General features: G+C 38.0%; 1 protein-coding gene across 7 annotated transcripts in view; it reads right to left on the reverse strand.

Annotated features, from left to right (window-relative positions):
* Positions 1–18424, reverse strand: part of LOC127440546 (small conductance calcium-activated potassium channel protein 2-like) — a 50877-nt gene that overhangs the window by 10030 nt on the left and 22423 nt on the right. For all 7 annotated transcript variants that reach the window (XR_007897164.1, XR_007897165.1, XM_051697218.1 and 4 more), the window contains 2 exons: positions 15911–16006; positions 13694–14112 (listed from right to left, as the gene is read on the reverse strand). Coding sequence is in view for 5 of the 7 variants with exons in the window: in XM_051697218.1 (XP_051553178.1) it covers positions 13694–14112; positions 15911–16006 (515 nt within the window). In the remaining 2 variants the exon portion in view is untranslated. The remainder of the gene's footprint in view (positions 1–13693; positions 14113–15910; positions 16007–18424) is intronic.

Raw genomic sequence — 18424 nt, forward strand, 5'->3', positions numbered from 1 at the left:
CTTTTCCGAGTCTGCTCGACATAACAGGCCATAAGCTGGAAATGGAGCGAGCTCACAGGGTTTCGGCTCGGTGATCCGCTAAGGGAGACAGGCCCTGATCAATTCTGGCCAAATTTCTGAGATCATCCAATAAAGATCTTGTATTACACAAGGTGAGGAGTAAAGGAAGGCTTTCTTGGAAGAACCACAACATTTTCTTGTTCCCAGACTTTGCGAATTCGACAAGAGAGAAACGTGATCGATTCAAGGAATGTAAGAAACTCTTACATCAACTGAAGGTCGCTTTTGCACTGATGTTCCTGGCCAAAATGAGAATAGATGCTAAGGATGGCTGCAAAGTATTTACATGTCCCCAACAAGCATTGTCCTTCATAAAGTCAATGGAATAAGTAAGTCATTGTGTGGTGCTCACGTTGCAGCTGAGAGGGCCTGACTCACTGAACATTCATTTGACTGTCCGAGGAAACGTCTCTAACACGTGGAGTTAGAAGGGAATATTAAAAGTGCCGAGGGAGAGCTGAAGCACCGAATGTCGTCTGATGGCCTAAGAGAACTGACCCGATTGAAATAAATATATAATACTATTTTGTCGCAGAAGGTGGAGTTTTGACTATTCAGGGCAAGGCAATCATACTTTGAGTCAGGGGACAAAGCAGGAAAACTTCTGGCTAGATATATAAAACAGAGAGAGTTTTTTTCAACCATTCCCTTAGTGAAATCTGCTGGTGGTGAAATATTTACCTCAGCCATTAATATTAATAATGCTTTTAAAGAATTCTATCTTGATATCTATAGTTCCATGTCTTCGTCTACTGATGAAGATTTTAGAAACTTTGTGGAACCATTAAAACTCCCTAAACTGACGAATGAGAAAAAAAAATTATCTTGATTCTGAGATAAACTTGGAGGAGCTTGGCAAGGTAATTGAGGCTCCGGGGCCAGATGGCTTTGCCGCTGAGTTTTTAGATCTTATGCTACAGAACTGGCTCCACATTTGCTAGAAGTTTATACGGAATCATTAAAGAATGGAAAGCTTCCGCCAACCATGACGAAAGCCCGGATCAGTCTGATTCTTAAAAAGGACAAAGATCCAAGCGAGTGTAAGAGTTACCGTCCAATTTCCCTGATCCAGCTAGACGTTAAAATATTGTCAAAAATGTTGGCTAATCGATGTTGGCTTAATTAATTAATAATTAAGTAAAGTTATGACACCTCTTATACATACAGATCAGGTGGGGTTCATTCAGGGCCGCAGCTCTTCTGATAACATTAGGTGTTTCATCAATATCATGTGGTCAGTGGCGAATGATCAGACTCCGGTTGCTGCCATCTCACTTGACACCGAAAAGGCATTTGAAATGGTAGAATGGGATTATCTTTAAGATTTTGGAAATATACGGGTTTGGGAATACTTTTATTGAATGGATTAAGTTACTTTATAGACACCCGATAGCGGTGGTACAAACAAATGGATTAATTTCAGATTAATTTATTCTGATTAGGGGCACCCGGCAAGGTTGCCCTCTTTCCCCATTATTGTTCTGTCTTGCCCTGGAAACATTAGCAGCCGCGATAAGAAAGGAGGATGATTTTCCAGGGGTGATGGCGGGCGGTGTGGCACATAAGCTTCTGCTTTATGCAGATTATATTTTATTAATCGTCTCTGACCTTTCTAGATCTATGCCTTGCCTCCACAGAATTATTAATTGCTTTTCAAAGTTCTCGGGATACAGAGTTAACTGGTCTAAATCCAAAGCTTTGGCACAGACAGCGTACTGCCCAATAATGGCTTTTCAGCCGGGCGCCTTTCAGTGGCCCAAACAGGGCATTAAGTATTTGGGTATTTTTTTTCCCAGCAAATTTGTGTGATTTAGTTAGAGTTAATTTTGACCCTTTAATAAAAAGGTTTTTGAGCAATGTGGGCAGGTGGGCTTCATTACATTTATCGATGATTGGGAAGGTTAATGTTATTAAAATGAATTGTATTCCAAAATACCTGCTACAGTCTCTCCCTATAGATGTCCCCCTCTCTTATTTCAAGCAATTTGATAGCATAGCGAAGTCCTTCATTTGGAATGGGAAATGTCCCAGACTACACTTCAGTAAGCTGCATAGGCCGATTGACAAAGGTGGGCTAGGCCTACCCAAGATTTTGTTTTATTATTATGCGTTCGGTCTCAGACATTTGGCTCATTGGTTGCTTCCACCTGAGAGAGCTTCTCCCTGGTTTTGTATTGAACAGTAAGTTCTTGCCCCTATTTCACCATTGCAAAGCCTTTCTATCAAACTAACCGCAGATGTTAAATTACACCCCGTTATCTCACATTTGCACTCGGTATGGACAAAAGTGTCCAGAGTGTTTAATTCGGACATTTATTTAAATGTTGCCTCAAGCTTATGGCTGAACCCCAAATTATGTATTAATAAGTTCACTTTCTGCAGGTCAGAGTGGATTGTGAGGGGGGTTACTACACTTGGTGACCTATATGAGAGCGGAGTGTTGAGATCCTTTGAAAATTTGGTTCAACATTTTGGGATTCCCAGATCTCAGTTCTTTAGATATTTACAGCTGTGCCACCTGCTCTGTTCTATTTTTGGGAGTAGCATACACCCCCCTAAAGTGGCAGATACTCTGGGAATGGTGATTACTGGTCATGAGGCATCAGTGTATTACTCCTTGCTAATTCAGAGTCTGGGGGATGGAGCTTCAACTTCTCTCAAGAGATTATGGGAGAAAGATTTAAACTTGGTAATGGAGGAGGGAGAATGGGCTAGGATTCTAAAAAACATCAAGTCTGCATCTAGAGACACAAGGGTGCACCTTATGCAATTCAAGATTTTACATTGATTCTATCGGACCCCCTCTAGATTGTATAGGCTTGGTCTTAAAGACACACCCACCTACTGGCGATGCCAATCAAACATAACACGTCTTTTGGGGGTGTGTTAAGATCCAGGAATTTTGGTTGAAGGTTTAGAGTTTTGTGTGTGATGAATTGGGCACTCGGGTCTCATTTTGCCCCAGACTCTGTATTTTGGGCGATGGGGCGGTCATCGATGTTAAGAATAGACACATAAAGAGTTGGGTCCTAACCAGTGTCATGACCACCAGAAAGATACTTTTAAGGGGATGGAGGTCGGCTGGAGTGCCCTCATTTCAGGAGTGGTGCTCAGAGATGGGGAGGGTGGCGGCCTTTGAAGAAGGGTCATTTAGAAGACTGGGGAAATTGAACTTGTTTGTGGAGAAATGGGACAGATATCTGACATTGCTGGATGTGTGATTATTATTATTATTATTATTATTATTATTATTTTATTTTATTGTGTGTCTATAATCATGTACGACCACTGGGTTGTTGTTAAGGGCCAGGGTGGGGTTGGGGATTGGGAGGGGTGATAGTGGGCGTTAATAGTTGATTCTGTGTATATATGTTTTGTTTTTCTGAGTTCAATTTGTGAATAAATAAAAAATTGTTAGTCAGAAATATTTAAAATGCTTGACTGTGAAATGCAGTCAAAAAGTCAGTTCAAAGGACAATCCAGTTTGCTGAAAAAGTTTTCAATAATCCAGAGAGGATGACACAAATACAAATTACCTATTACTTGCTTATATATTATTACACTTATTATAAAATTATTACAAACCCAAGCATGAGACCGATAAACTAGACTACTTTTTTCAGCTCATCCACATGTCTGCACGGGTTGACCTTTTTCAGCACTCTGTTAAAGAAGAGCTAACCACAGGTCAGAGGACATATTTCTGCATTTAATACAATATGAGAACACTTCTGATAAGGAACATCAATGTATACGAGGCCCGGGCTAATCAACAGTCATACTGAGTAGCCAGACTGAACGCTGATGACCCATACAATTCATTTAGATTCTATACCTAATTGTATCTAATCAACTGTGAAATTGTACCTCAAGCATCAAAACACATTGTTTGCATAAGAAAGACAAAGATTTTAATCTGAGCAATTAAATGTTCTTAATTGTCCCCTTGAAAACAGCATACTCAAAACACAAGAGAGGTCATGCCACTATAAGTTGCACTTGCCTATAGCAAAATCCAACTCTGCAGTCATGCTCCAAGAGCAGGATAATTTCTATTGTGGTAGGAGAGCCCAATTTTCACATGCGAAAAGCGTTGTTACCATGCTGGCATTTTAAAGAAAAAATTCACATCCTGCATGCTGAGATATAAGCCAGTATATTGAGAGCAGAGAGACAAATCCTACTGTAAAACTGACCACCATATGAAAAGAGGACAAATAGTTATCAGCCTTATATATTCAGGTATATGTTCATCATTGAAAATGTATACTAGTGGCTAGACGGCGAGGAAGTATTCTCACAATTATGAGATCTGCATATATGTGCTACATCACCACTGTCAAACAACGCACAGTGCTGGCGCAGACCACTCTCATATAGGTTCAGTCATTTTCAAATGATCTTTTTGAAGCTGGTGTCAGATCTCAGATGTACAAGGAGTCCTCGGCATGCTAATCACTTGAAGTACCAGATTTTACTCTAGAAGAGCTCTGGTAAATACCCTCTTTTACATCACACTTGCATTCTAGAATTATCTCAACCTAAGCCTTTTCTATGATGCCCATTAGACTTAATAATTCCCATAGTAAAATCTTGGTAAGAGGTCTGTGTGTTTGCACACATTAACATGAATATGCAATGAAGGTTTGATCATGACTATGCACACTGTCATCATCATTAGCTTGCCTTTGCTTAGACATGTCAGAGGTGCATTAACATTTCCCTCAATGCTGAAGATTTCTGAACCCAAGAATAAACTGTGCTATTCAAAATTCTACATACTGGCCTAAAGCTCTCAATATACTGTATGCAATACTGGCATAAAATGGAGAAGAGCTGGCACCACCTTCAACTTAGATCAAGAAATCTATCTGAAGAAAGTGTTTCCCAAAATACCCCATTCAAATCCCAATTTCCTCATACAACCTCTACAGATGATTATTTAGTTACAAGATTCAGCAATTATGTTTTATAGAACCAAGCAATGAGAAGACAATCCCATATTTTTTATGACTCAACCCATGACAGCATGGTCAGAGGATGCAATGATGGAACAAATACAGAAAAATCATTCACCAATGGTAATTACGGGTCAAATTCTCTCATCATTGCCTCATGGCACTCAGATGTGTATGACTTTCTTTTGTAGGATGCCTCACACGGGGCACCAATTATTATGTAGGGCTTTACTGGTTGTTTAGATCAGTGTTACTATCAGAAATAATTAATAATTATTTCTGTAGTTATTAATTAATATTTAAATTAATCAACTGAATCTAACTCATTAAAACCTCATATGGGGCTCCAGTAAATGTAGTGTGCTATGTTTAGGAGCAAGTTTGATTATTAGCAATAATTAATAATTATCAAAGATAATTATTAATTATTAAAATCAATAGAACATTGATGAGAATCAATGTTAGCTTTTTTAATCCTTTAAATCAACAATTATCAAAGATAATCGTTAATTGTTAACATCGATGAAACATTAAAATTAACATTAGCTTATTGATCATTCAAATTCAACAATCAAAGATAATTATCAATTATCAAAAATCAATAGAATATTAATAAGGATTAATATTGACGGGGCACCACCCTGGAATTAGGGACTAATAACCAGATAGTATAACAGTCTCAATATTAGATTGTTTTCTTAGGAAAATCGACATCCGAAGAATATCGATTTTCGGGAAAAAAAAACAATGAATGAAGGTTTGAATCCGAGCACTGACATCCCGTCAGCATGACACAGGCGTATGCAAAACAAACCAAAACACTTCTCTTTGTAATATAAACAAAGTTTATTTTTTGCAGTAATATCAATTAATAATTAATACAATGCAGTCAATAAACTTCCGACTTACAACTACAAACTAAACAGTGATATGATTAGATATGGAAATAAAATAATCCTGTAACACATAAGGTGTGTGTGTGTGTGTGTGTGTGTGTGTGTGTGGGTGGGTGGGTATGTGGTTAGTACGAGAGAGAGAGAGAAGTGACAGCCCTAAAGCCGATTTCGCGATAGTGGGAGAGAAAACAGCTGTGTTTATCACTCAGAGACGCGGTGGACGGCTCGTAAAAGTCCCGCGTTATTTGACTCTTTAATGGATGAACTCAGTTGCTGTCTCACCCGCGATGGCGAAATTGCACAACAATCCAATTTGGCTGGACCACAATACAGCAAAACAAATTCGTGATAATTAATACCCTGAGTATTAATAATGAGCGGACATGGTGGTCCGTAAACTGTACAAGCAAAAACCTTGAAACACAAGAATAACACACTATAATATTCTATCTCTGCCCAGACGTAAACCTCTTACTTGAATCGCATGAGGACACAGGTAGAATGTGTTTTCCTCCGTCCTTTAACTCTGACCCGGTTCCTTGAGGCTCGGGTGATGACGGGAGGCCATTTCCTCGCTCTGTCGGCGGGCGGAACGGCTGTTGATTCTCGGCGGGCTGGCGGAGAACTCAGAAATGTTGACTTGATTGAAGATGGAAGAGAAATCTTTAATCTCTTCACTTCTGTAGGCAAATGGATGAAGATGCGGATTGCTCGGCGGTCTCCTTCGGATCCGTTAGAGTGTTCGGTGGAACACAGTGTAATCTCAACTCGTCCAGCGAGATGGAGATTGTATGGCCACAGTTTCAAGTCGGACGTTACTTCCTTGTGCCACGAGGTTGCACCTGAAAGCAGCGATGAGCTGTGTCCACACGCTGCAAACAAAGTCACTGGAAGTTACTCACGAAAACATTTCAGAGGTATTTCAACTCCTGATGATGTCATGTTTGAGGGACGTTCTGTTGTGTGCCTCATCCAATAGGAGTTGAGAGTTTGATCCTTTAGTGAGCAAGGCTTCATGGATTTGTAGTCTGTTTTGGACTCCCTTTGTTTGATTTTTTGCGCGATTTTTATCAGTAAGATTTACGACTTGGAAGGTGGGGGCCTGAGTTAGGTTTTTACGACTGTATTAGGCCTGCCTTTGTCGTATATCTGAATACATGAGGCCCAAAACTTTCTTCAGCAGGACACAAATAATGATTTTTAGAAGAACATTTCATCTCTGTATGGCCTCACAATGCAAGTGAATGGGTGCCAAAAGTTTGACACTCCAAAAAGCACAGAAAGGCATCATAAAAGTAATCCATATAACTCCAGTGTTTTAATCCATATTTTCTTAAGTGATATGATAGGTGTGGGTGAGAAACATATCAATATTAAAGTACTTTTTTGTTAGAAATTCTTCTCCCTGCCCAGTAGGGGGCGATATGCATGTAGAATGTGAATCATCAAAAACACAGGAAGAAGAATGTGAAAGTTAAACTGGAGATTGACTGAGAAGGGAGGAGAATTTATAGTAAAAAATGATTTAAATATTTATCTGTTTCTCATCCACACCATATGATCTCATCATATCGCTTCAGAAGACATACAGTATATTTATCCACTGGAGTTTATGGATTACTTTATGAAGTCTTATGGATAACTTTATATTTCTTCGAAACCCAATGAAATTTCACAATTCTCCAAATTAGTAGAGTGTATCATTAAAATCAAAGATTGGATGGCCAGAAATTCCCTTCTACTCAATTTCGACAAAACAGAGGTACTAATCATTGGACCAAAAACCTCTAAAAATAAGCAGCAAAAATATAATTTGTCTCTTGATGGATGTACTGTTACATGGTCTTCTACAGCAAAGAACTTAGATGTTATATTTGATACCAATCTGTCCTTTGAAAATCAAATTTCCAATATTTGTAGAACAGCATTCTTCCACCTCAGAAATATAGCTGATTTACGACACATGCTCTCTGCTGATGCCGAAAAACGAATTAATGCGTTCATGACCTCAAGACAAGATTACTGTAATGCATTACTGGGAGGATGTACTGCAAGTTAAATAAATAAACTTCAATTGGTTCAAAATGCAGCTGCCAGAGTGCTGACTAATATGATAATATTAGCCTCATTTTATCATTGTTATATTGGCTGCCTGTTAAATTTTGTATTAATTTAAAAAGTCTAGCTCCACAGTACTTAAGTGACCTTCTACCATGCTATATTCCATCATGTTCATTACAATCGCAAAATTCTGGCCAGTTAATAGTTCCTAGAATATCAAAATCCACAAAAGGATACTTGGCTCCTAAACTATGGAATATTCTCCCTAACACTGTTCGAGATGCAGACACACTCACTCAGTTTAAGTCTAGACAAAAGACTCATCTATTTAGCCGGGCATACACCTAATTTATCCTTCAACTCACAGTTAGACTGCTTTAGTTAGGTCTGCCGGAACCAGAAACATTTATCATGATCTATAACTCTGCCAAAAATTGAATAGCATCTACGCTGATATTATTCTATTTGTATCCCTGTCTCAACCAGGAATTCCTATCCCAAGGTCACCAGAACCGGCCAGATCCAGCTCCGTTCCTGCTTGGTGTCGGACTCCACTGCTACGTGTCTCTAAGTAATGACGACTAAATGCAGCCAGTGCCAGCCAGACATCACTTCAGTCTATTACGATGGAATTCAGAGGATGAACTGATGCCAACTCAAACCATAAGACACGGGATAATTCATATGCCTCTGCCTGAACCTTGGACATAGGATAGACCTCACCGGAATGACCGGCCAGTTGAACTGCGATGCACCTCACTCATCTCTGCCTGCATCACCTCGGTCTAATGATGGACTACACTATTGAAATGTAATACATAGACTATCAATTAATTGCCAACAAAAGTACAATGCATCTATGTGAACTTCTGCAGTTAATCCAGGATGAATTTCAAAGACATTAGACATTAATCTTACAGTTCATACAAAATCTTTGTTTAAGCACTGGCCCTTAACACTTACATAGTTTACTAATTTTAAACCATGACTTGAACTGCACATAAATAACTAATATTGGCATTATATTCATGCTGTTAGCCAGAGGGGAACTGGCGCCCACAGTGAGCCTGGTCTCTTCCAAGGTTATCTTATGGAGTTTTGTGTTCCTTGCCACAGTCGCCTTCGGCTTGCTCACTGGGGATATAAATACAATTATGATTTAATTATTTATTTTTATACAAAATGTACAGTCATATTTAATCAAACTACACAATGATGACTCTAAGACTTTATAGATATTACAGTTTCTTTCTGTTATTGCATGATTTTCTGTAAAGCTTCTTTGAAATGATATGTGTTGTGGAAAGCGCTATACAAATAAAAATTACTTGACTTATGTGATTTTTTGGAGCTTCAAACTTTTGGCACCCATTCACTTATGGAGCAAAAGAGCTGAGAAATTCTTGGGTGAGTAAATGATGAGAGAATTTTCGTTTATGGGTGAACTCTTCCATTTTAACTGCTTTGAAAAGAGGGACTAGTTTGTTCTTTAAAATTTCTCATGTTGTCTTCCATTAAAGAAAAAAAGTAATACAGGTTTGGAACAACATGAGAGTGAGAAAATGATGACAAAATAAAAATTTTGGGGTGAACATGAAATACATTCCCACATAGTAGTTCAATTTTCCTCAAACTGCATGCCTCAGTTTGATGATGTAAAAGAGACAAGGTTCAGAAGTGGTAATCCCTTAGATAAGAAAGATACTCAAACTCTCTTGAGGAAGGTAATACACATTAATCAGTGCAAGTTGTGTAGGAACAGTCCTTGTAGCAGGTCTGCAATTAAGCATCTTCTGATATCTCTTCTCTCCAAAACTCCATGGATGAAACACCTTGCAAGCTAAAGTTTATTTATGTTATAGTTCATATTCTGATATCTTTGCACAAACAACAGTTTGACATGCAATCGCCAGTAACTGTGTGCACCAAAGATGTTATATACATGGAGAAACCATATCTTGACAAAACAGTCATGGAACAGACTGTACATTGACTATACTGCACATTTACAATGGCCTATTCCTTAGATAGCATATTTTGCTGTCTTCTGTTCTGTTTTCTGTTATGAAAAACCTTTCTTTTTTTTTTTTCTTTTTTTGAGAGTGAGATAACGATGGAATGATGTATGGAATTGTATTTTCATTTGGGAAAAGGGCCTACAAAAACAAAACTGCCTGAGTCATTCAAAATATTCAAGGACAAGTGGGCAGGAAGAGTGCAGAAAAAGGGCCAAGAGATGAGACTGTGAAGCAATGAATAGGAGATAAATGAACTCAAGTGTGAGTGATAAGCCAACATTTGCAAACTGCAGCAATGTTCCTCCAATGTCCCAGACCTTCCTTTTCCATTTTCCCATCCCTCCCATTCCAGACGGACTCCGTGCTCGTCCAGTCTCACACCGTTCTGCCCTTTGGGCTGGCCAGTGTGCTTACCGAAAAAAGGATGCAGTAAAAGGCCCAATTTTGCAGCACCTTTCAGAAACAAGAGCCTATTTTGTATGAAGACAGAGGAGTAAACATGAAGACTACCATGCTGTTTCATTGTTTACCAGAAGTGGGCACGCATCTAGCATAAAACCTTGGTTTCTCTCCTCTATGAAGAGACTGTGCTAGAATGGGCAGCAACATTCTCACCATTTTTGTGCTCAAATTGTCATCTATAAGTGGCCCAGTACTGTTAAACTGAGTAGTTAGGGCTTTCAAACATTTTATGTCTGGATATCTCTCACGTAAAATCTATACATTTGAGAACAAAGGTTCAACCTGACCATTACTGTACAATAACCTATATTTGAATACTACATGGATCTGAAGGAAAAGACACGTGTCACAGGTATTGCTGAAGCGTGGATCTTTTGTGCTGGGGCATATTACAGTTCAATAACAACTGCTGAACCTGCTGAAGGAATAAAAGAGAAAAAAAGAGCTGCCCTCAGGCCTGTTTGTAAAGGTGATTTGAAGGAGCTGCTCCATTTTAACACAAACTCCCTCCTCCACCCTCCTACTCCCGAGCACTTTAGAAAGAGACGCTTGATTCACAGTGCTTCGCAAATCATAGCTTTCTATAGCTTTCGAAACCATTGGTGCATTTTCTACCAACAAACTTTCTCTTTTTGCGGATGGTGCCACATTCACACAAAGTTTTTCCTTTTTTGTAAATAAATTAATCTAAGAATTGTTATTTTTTGGTCAGAGCTGCCAAATCCCACCCCCTCCCCCCCCCTTAGAGCAACAGTGGCACCAGCTCAATGAAAAATGATAGATTTTCCACGGCTTGAGAACGAGGACTCACATGGCATCCCTATGGAGCAGCATAGAGGGGAAATAGAAAGTACAACAGTGAATTATAGTTACACACACACTCAAACAAAACCTCCTCCATACGTTCATACAAGCTTGCACACGCAATGCAAATTACTCACGCAAGAAAGTGTGTGTGTGGGCAGCATCGTGTCGTGCATTGCGGCTGATGAGACTGGGGTGCAGAGTGCTGGGTTGTGGTATGGTGTAACATCAACCCTCACCTCGTTTACCATTCCAAACTCTTCGTTATTGCCTATTCAGTCTATAAATGCATCAAGAGAACATATACAGCCAGTGACTATAGCCAGAGGAAATTTGTTATGGCTCAGAAGTTACTCTTTCATAGCTCAGAGGACTTAATTGAGTTCTCAGTTATGTCTCATTAAAGCATCAACTTTATCTCCGATGTTTCTCCTAAAAGTCCTTAAGAGAAATAAAAATAGACACAAATAAGACAAATCACAAAAAAATAAATAAAAATAAATAAATAAATCTGTCTATTTTTAAGATTTACACATTTTGAATTGTATGACTCAGTCCCATCAAACTGAATTGAGAAATCTTTCAATAATTACATATTATGAATTCAAACTAAATAAAGTAAACAGTTCAATTTAATAAGGAGTATGAACTTTAAAAACTTGAAAATCAATTTTTAAACAACATATTTTTGACACCAAAATGACGGTAAATGGCAAAGCAAGTACATTTGCTCTGGCATTAATTGAACTCATTTTATACTTAAAAATTAAGCATATTTAAATAAATATAATTTAAATCATTTTTTAAATCTTACTATGGCCAGTAACCATTTTTGACAATCAGTGTACAGAGCTATAAAATTAGTGTAGATAGCACAGCTCAGAAAATTTTGTTTTAGAAGAATTTGATAAGAAATGTTTTTACATTGTGCTTATTTTGAAATCTCAGACTTTTGACTGCAGACTTGATATCTTGGCAAATCTGAGCACAGTTTGAGAAAATGTTGAGATCTCTTTTGAAACTCTAAAGGAGACATAGTGAGATTAATTGGGTCTTTTCCTCAGGAGACACTTCTGAGAAGCTGGAGACTTGAAGGAATAGTTTCCTCAAAATGACAATCCACACATAATATATTTACCCTCATGCTGTATGACTCGTATGATTTTTTTTTCTCTGCAGAACACAAAAATATATTTTTAAGGATGAATGAGGTGTTTTTTTGTCCATACAATACAAGTCACTGGGGTTAAAAACTTTCAGGCGCTAAAAAGGCAGCATAAAAGTAATCCATACATATCCAGTGATTTAATCCACTTTAAAGTTGTGACCTCATTGACTCATATATTCTATAAAATATCTTGGTTTGTGTTCCGCAGAAGAAAAACAGTTATACAAGTTAGAGACGGCATGAGGGTGAGAATGATCATTTTCAGGTGAACTATGCCTTTAAGCAAAAGTCTCCATTCGCTCTCCACTTATCTAATTTCCGTCAAGGACTAAGAACAGAGATATTAAAGAGATCTAATTTGTGATATTTCTACAATATGTGAATAGCCAGTAGAATAAACTCAGCTTAGCATCATTTCATAAACAAATCTTTAAGGCTGAATTCTCTTTCTGTCACAGAGATCAGTGACTAACACCTCACCATGTCATTTCTTTTCTTTTGCAAATCATTGCTTTTCTTTGCCTTACACTGAAAGAGAAAATATGCATACTAGATTTCTAAGGAAGCTTCTGTGTGGTACAGAACTAATTATGCAGATATGTTGTCAAGCTCGGGTCTCTTTAAAAAGCAAGATTATTTCTGGCTACTGTATTTGTGGTCGATATAAAGCAAGTCTAAGGGAAGAGCTGGAGAAGTAAAGGTGAGGAGAAGCAGGTAACACAGGCAGGAATGGCAAAGACACAGACTGAACACAAACAGTTCAGACAGTTAATGATTGTTCACTCTTAATTGTGAATCTAACCTATTCTGCTCCGTGCTGCTTGAGCCCAACAAGGCTGTGAATGGAGAGAACAGTGTATGTCCATTTCCTCATGTGTCTTAATATGTCGAAATCTACACTGCCTCATTGGATGAGATCATGATGATGCAGTTTTTGAAGTGGGTATCCTTGGGGCCCCTCAAGATTACCAAAACAAACCATTCCGCAAACAAACAATTAGGCAGTCATGAATTATTTAATAATCGCTAATACGGCATACAAAACATGGACTGGGATTTGTGGTGCAATCGCAGAGCTGATGAGAGAAAAAGCTCTTCATTCAGGCAGCGTGAGGCTGTTGGAGATGCTCCTGGAGGGAATGAGTGAGTGGGAGATGCAGATAGAAGGAGAGCAAAAGACAGAAACAGAGCGAGAGAGAGACAGAGAGCTGGAGGGAGGGGGTTGGTGTAGCTGTACTTGGGATAACAGCTGCTGTGGTGCCATACCTCTCACAGACCCGTACGGTCCAGGCCGCGATGATCCAGGAGGAGATACTGAAGACCAGCAGCACAGTTCCGGGGCAAATAGTCATGAGGGTCTTCATGACGAAGCGTGTGTTGAAGTTGATCTTGTTGAGGGCACCTATACTGCGTGAGGATGCATCTGTGAAAAGCTTGCTATGAAGGAGCATGACCCTGCCGATCAGGTAGAGACGGAGGAACATGGGGATGGAAAGGATGATGTCTACGTCAGCATCGGCCACAGAGGGCACGTAGGTGAAGGCCAGCCGGGCAGTCCATGTGAAGACATACTGGCCCGGGATTGGGTGAATGGCACACACCAGCAGCTCCAGTACAATGAAGAAGATACGCTCATATGTCATGGCTATCCTCCAGTCATCCGCCCCATTGTCCACCATGAACAGCTGCAGAGAAGGTGAAGAACAGGTTGTATTTACCAGATAAGTAAATAGGAACTCAGAGTTCCACAGAAAAACACATTTTAGTGGAAGTCATGCCAGGTAATGCCTTAAAGGGGAAGTGTTTAATTTTTCAAAGTTAAAATACTTTCTCCTTTTCCAGCTTATTATGCAGAAACAACTCCAAGTTATCCATTTATAAACTGATTCCCCCAAAAAAGTAGACTTGTGTCTCTAAAGAACAAAAATAGGCATTTTCCAATCAGTGGGTGTTTTCAAACCGGGATGGGCATTTTTTTAAATGCTTTACACGATTTTCCTACTACACTGAGATTCCCTACTTTCATTGAATAGTTCAAAAACTCCCATCCTGGTTTTAAAATGCCCACAGATTGGGAAATGCCCATTATGGTTCCGCAGAGACCTATACTATAAAAAAAGTGTAAACACTGTAGCTCTGTGGTGTTATCAAAACATTGCTCTGTTTGTTTGAACATCCCAACCAGCCTGACAAAGCAACATTGGCTCAGCCAATGGTGTGAATTTAGGGCAGGACTATCTGTTTACCCTTTCAATGCAGAAAGGGGGAGTATTCAGGAAACCAGTTTAAAACAGACATCCTGTAAAAAAAAAAAATAAAAAAAAAAAAACTAGTTAAGATGGTCTGTTTTGGTGGTTTTTAGTGTTAATCTCGTCAACAAAATCACTGATGATTATGAGAGGTGGTTTTTTTCCGTCAACAACAACGAATGCGAAACATAAAAGACGCATCATGATGAAAATTAAATTACTGCATTATACTGTTGATGAAAATATGACAACAACAACAACAAAAAATAATACTGCAAGATATTAAAAGTGCAAGAAACAGAAGAAGTTTATGGAAGAATATGTTTTGTTCATCTAATCCAATAATCCAGTATGTTGGGGATTTTGCTGTTTGAGCTGCACGAGTTGAATGCGCCAAACACCGGCAAAATTAACTGCTATAAAACAGGATAATTAACTCACTCAAACACATCCTAAATATACATGAGATTAGCAATAACATACATGCAATTTTACTATTTATATTACAACTTGCATCTGCAAAGACAGTGAAGCGAAAGATTAAGTGAACTTTATCTTGTTGTAAAGCTAGTCATAATATGCATAACATGCATTGTGAATATGCTGTTTCTGAATAAACAAGTCTTTAACTAAATGTTTAAATTAAGAAAATGTTTACACATTTTTTCAAAATGTTTGAATATTTGCTTAAAGTTTGGTCTGTTACGGTTTGACACCCGTTTTGTCATTTTGCACATTGTCATCAACTAAAAAAGATTATTTTCATTTAAATTTATATGCCATTTTATTCAGAGAAAAATGGACTAAAATTAATGAATAAGACATGATGAAATATTGACTAATTTTAAAGGACATTTTCATCAAAAGACTAAAACTATGACTAAAACAAAAAAAACAGTGTAAAAATTAACTGGTGGTTTTAGAAGGTTTTGGGCACTTATCTGCTGGTCGCCCCGCTAAACCAGCTAAACACCAGCTTAGCAAGGCTGGAAGCCAGGCTAAACCAGCTTTAACCAGCAAAGACAAGCAAACCACCTTGGGGAGGTTTACACTATTTTACACTATTTTCAGCACTGTATTTTTATAATTCCATTTGGTGATACTAGTGGCACAGAACTTACACACTTCACCTTTAAATCAGCATCCATAAATAATCAATTAAAAGACAATCAACACAAATATGCATGATTCTTGGTACTCAATAACTCTCTTAGGCTTCTTTAGTTCGACTAACCTGTATTTCCCGAGCGTGGTACATTATTATAAGACCAAGCAAAATAACAGTGGAAAGGCTGATAAGGCATTTTAGTGCAAATGAATATGAAGATTCCTGCAGCAAAAGAAAAAAACACACCATTAGTATTCCAAATCCATTGAAATATCTGCTGTCCATACTAAAGAGTATAACCACATAATACCACATAAGTCATACTAATGCTAAGTTACAATATCATGTTTACTAAATAAAACATTTTTGGATGAATAGACGCTGTCTAAACCATCTGCGTCAAAATACTCTGCAGTGCTTCACCCAGGAGGAGTTTAAGATCCCCAATGTGTCAGGGAACAAAAAATAAAATACAGTTTAAAAAAACACTTTCAGTAATATTTCCCATGGCAACAAATGAATCTGGTGCATTTGGGAAGCAAGTAAGTACATCGAAACATCTGATTAGGTTTGCTATCTCCATAAACAACATATCATATCTATGCACACACAATGCATGAAGGTGGGCTTGAAAATGTGAATACTTAAGCATGTTTTTAGGCACTGTCCTGGGAGTGTGGGACTTGTTAGCAGAAGTGTTAGTGTTTTAATGAGGGTTACAAACCAACATGTTTCATGCAAACTGGTGTGAAAGGTCAATGAATGCTAATTGGAAGCAGAAATGAAGTTCCAAATGTAATTTCGGGAGAAGCTTGTTCATCTATGCCTGCCAATCATATTTCAAGGATATACAAGTGCCTGCTTCCTTTGCTCCGACGACGATTCTTACAACATTCCTCCAGCTCGAGCCCAGTCCCGTGCTCGAGCCCCTCTGCTTCGGACAGCATGCCAAATACGTTTACCTTACTGCGCTGCAGGACTATATGTACCTGCGAACTCGTGAATTCAAGGTATTATTTAAAACTGTGTCAATATTTACTGACTTTCATGTTGTTATAATCCGGGTTTTTTGTTTTGTTTTGTTTTTTTGCTTCCGTGGAACACAAAGGAGATGTTACAGAAGAAAGAAAGGTATACAGGTTTGGAATAGCATGAGGGTAAATGTAAATGACAAAATCATTTTCATTTGTTGGTGAGATGATGGTAAAGTCTGATTGTGTTATAACTATCCTAAAATACTCTAACCTACCCGACAGAGAAAAAACACTTTTTGAGAATAAAATGTTACATGTAAGACAATAACTAATTTTTATAAAAAATATTTAAATATGTTATTACACATGTCATATATAGCCATAGATGTAGCTTTTTCTGATAGGTACAAAAAGACTTTATTCTAAAATACACAATAACGATATCCTTTCAAAGCAATTATGTTCTAGATGTCCTACATTTATTCATTTTAATTAATTTTAAAAGGCATGAGCTGTGTGTAAAAATTTCTAAATCAAAATTTCATGTTCTGCCAGTATGTGAAACTCTGTAATGTGTACATAATCTATATGGCCACAGAAAAGCAATTAAAGATTTAATTTTAACATTGAAATTAGACTCCCTTCTTACCCCTTCTAATTTAACCCCAGGTCCCATTGGTCTCTCTGAGAAAAAAACTAGGTCTGAAATTGTTATAAATTTCCTGTGTGACAAATTACATAGTAAACTAATGAATGCACCTGCTGAAGGTCAACACATCTGGAATGCCTTTGTTTCAAATTGAGATCCACATGCCATTGTTTTTAATTTTTCTTTTATATATTTTTCTTTCTGTGCCAGATGAAGCCATGTGATCATTTATTTAATTTAGCTGAATGTGACAGTAGCAGTGAAGCAGTTCTCTCCCACAGGGCTAGAAATAGCACAACCCTTACAAAATCCACATCTCAAAGCCAGAGTGGTCACAGTACCAAACACCTCATTTTGTAGAACCTTGCATTAAGAATTGCTTTGGGAGTTGTCTGTTACACAGGCCAACCTCAAAGCTTAAAGCATTAAAGTTCTCAAAGACCACCAGTGCTGCTTGTGAAAAAGGCTACAATACAGTAAGCAGATGGGAAGAGTTACAGCTAGTCCACATTTTACATGACAAGGTAGATCAATGTGGTTTAAAGGACGAATATTAATGTGATGCCAACATATATGTACTATGATGTGTAGATTATATATGCCCAGAGTGGAAAATGTTATGAGGGCTCCAAAAGTCTGAGACCACTAGTGAAAATGCTTCTATTTAATAAAGATTGTGTCATTACAAATTATATTGTCAGCATCACAATTTGAGAGAAAAGTTAAACTGAAAAATTTAAATGATTTTCAGAATTTCTTTGGTATGTTACCCTTTTGCCTAAATGACAGTATGCACTTGAGCTGACGTGGACTCCACAAGTTTGTGCAAAACCAGATAATCCATGTTATCCCACCATGATCTGAGAATGTGCCAAAGTGCATTATGTGCTACAATGGAAGCAAGGGCATCTGACATTTCGTATTTGATTAGTGACTTAGAAATAGTGCAGAATCTTCATTTCACCTCATAACGTTTCTTTGTTTTACAGTTTTCAAAATCCCCCCAAAAATTAATTT

Source organism: Myxocyprinus asiaticus, chromosome 5 (genome assembly GCF_019703515.2).
Source record: "Myxocyprinus asiaticus isolate MX2 ecotype Aquarium Trade chromosome 5, UBuf_Myxa_2, whole genome shotgun sequence".
NCBI lineage: Eukaryota > Metazoa > Chordata > Actinopteri > Cypriniformes > Catostomidae > Myxocyprinus > Myxocyprinus asiaticus.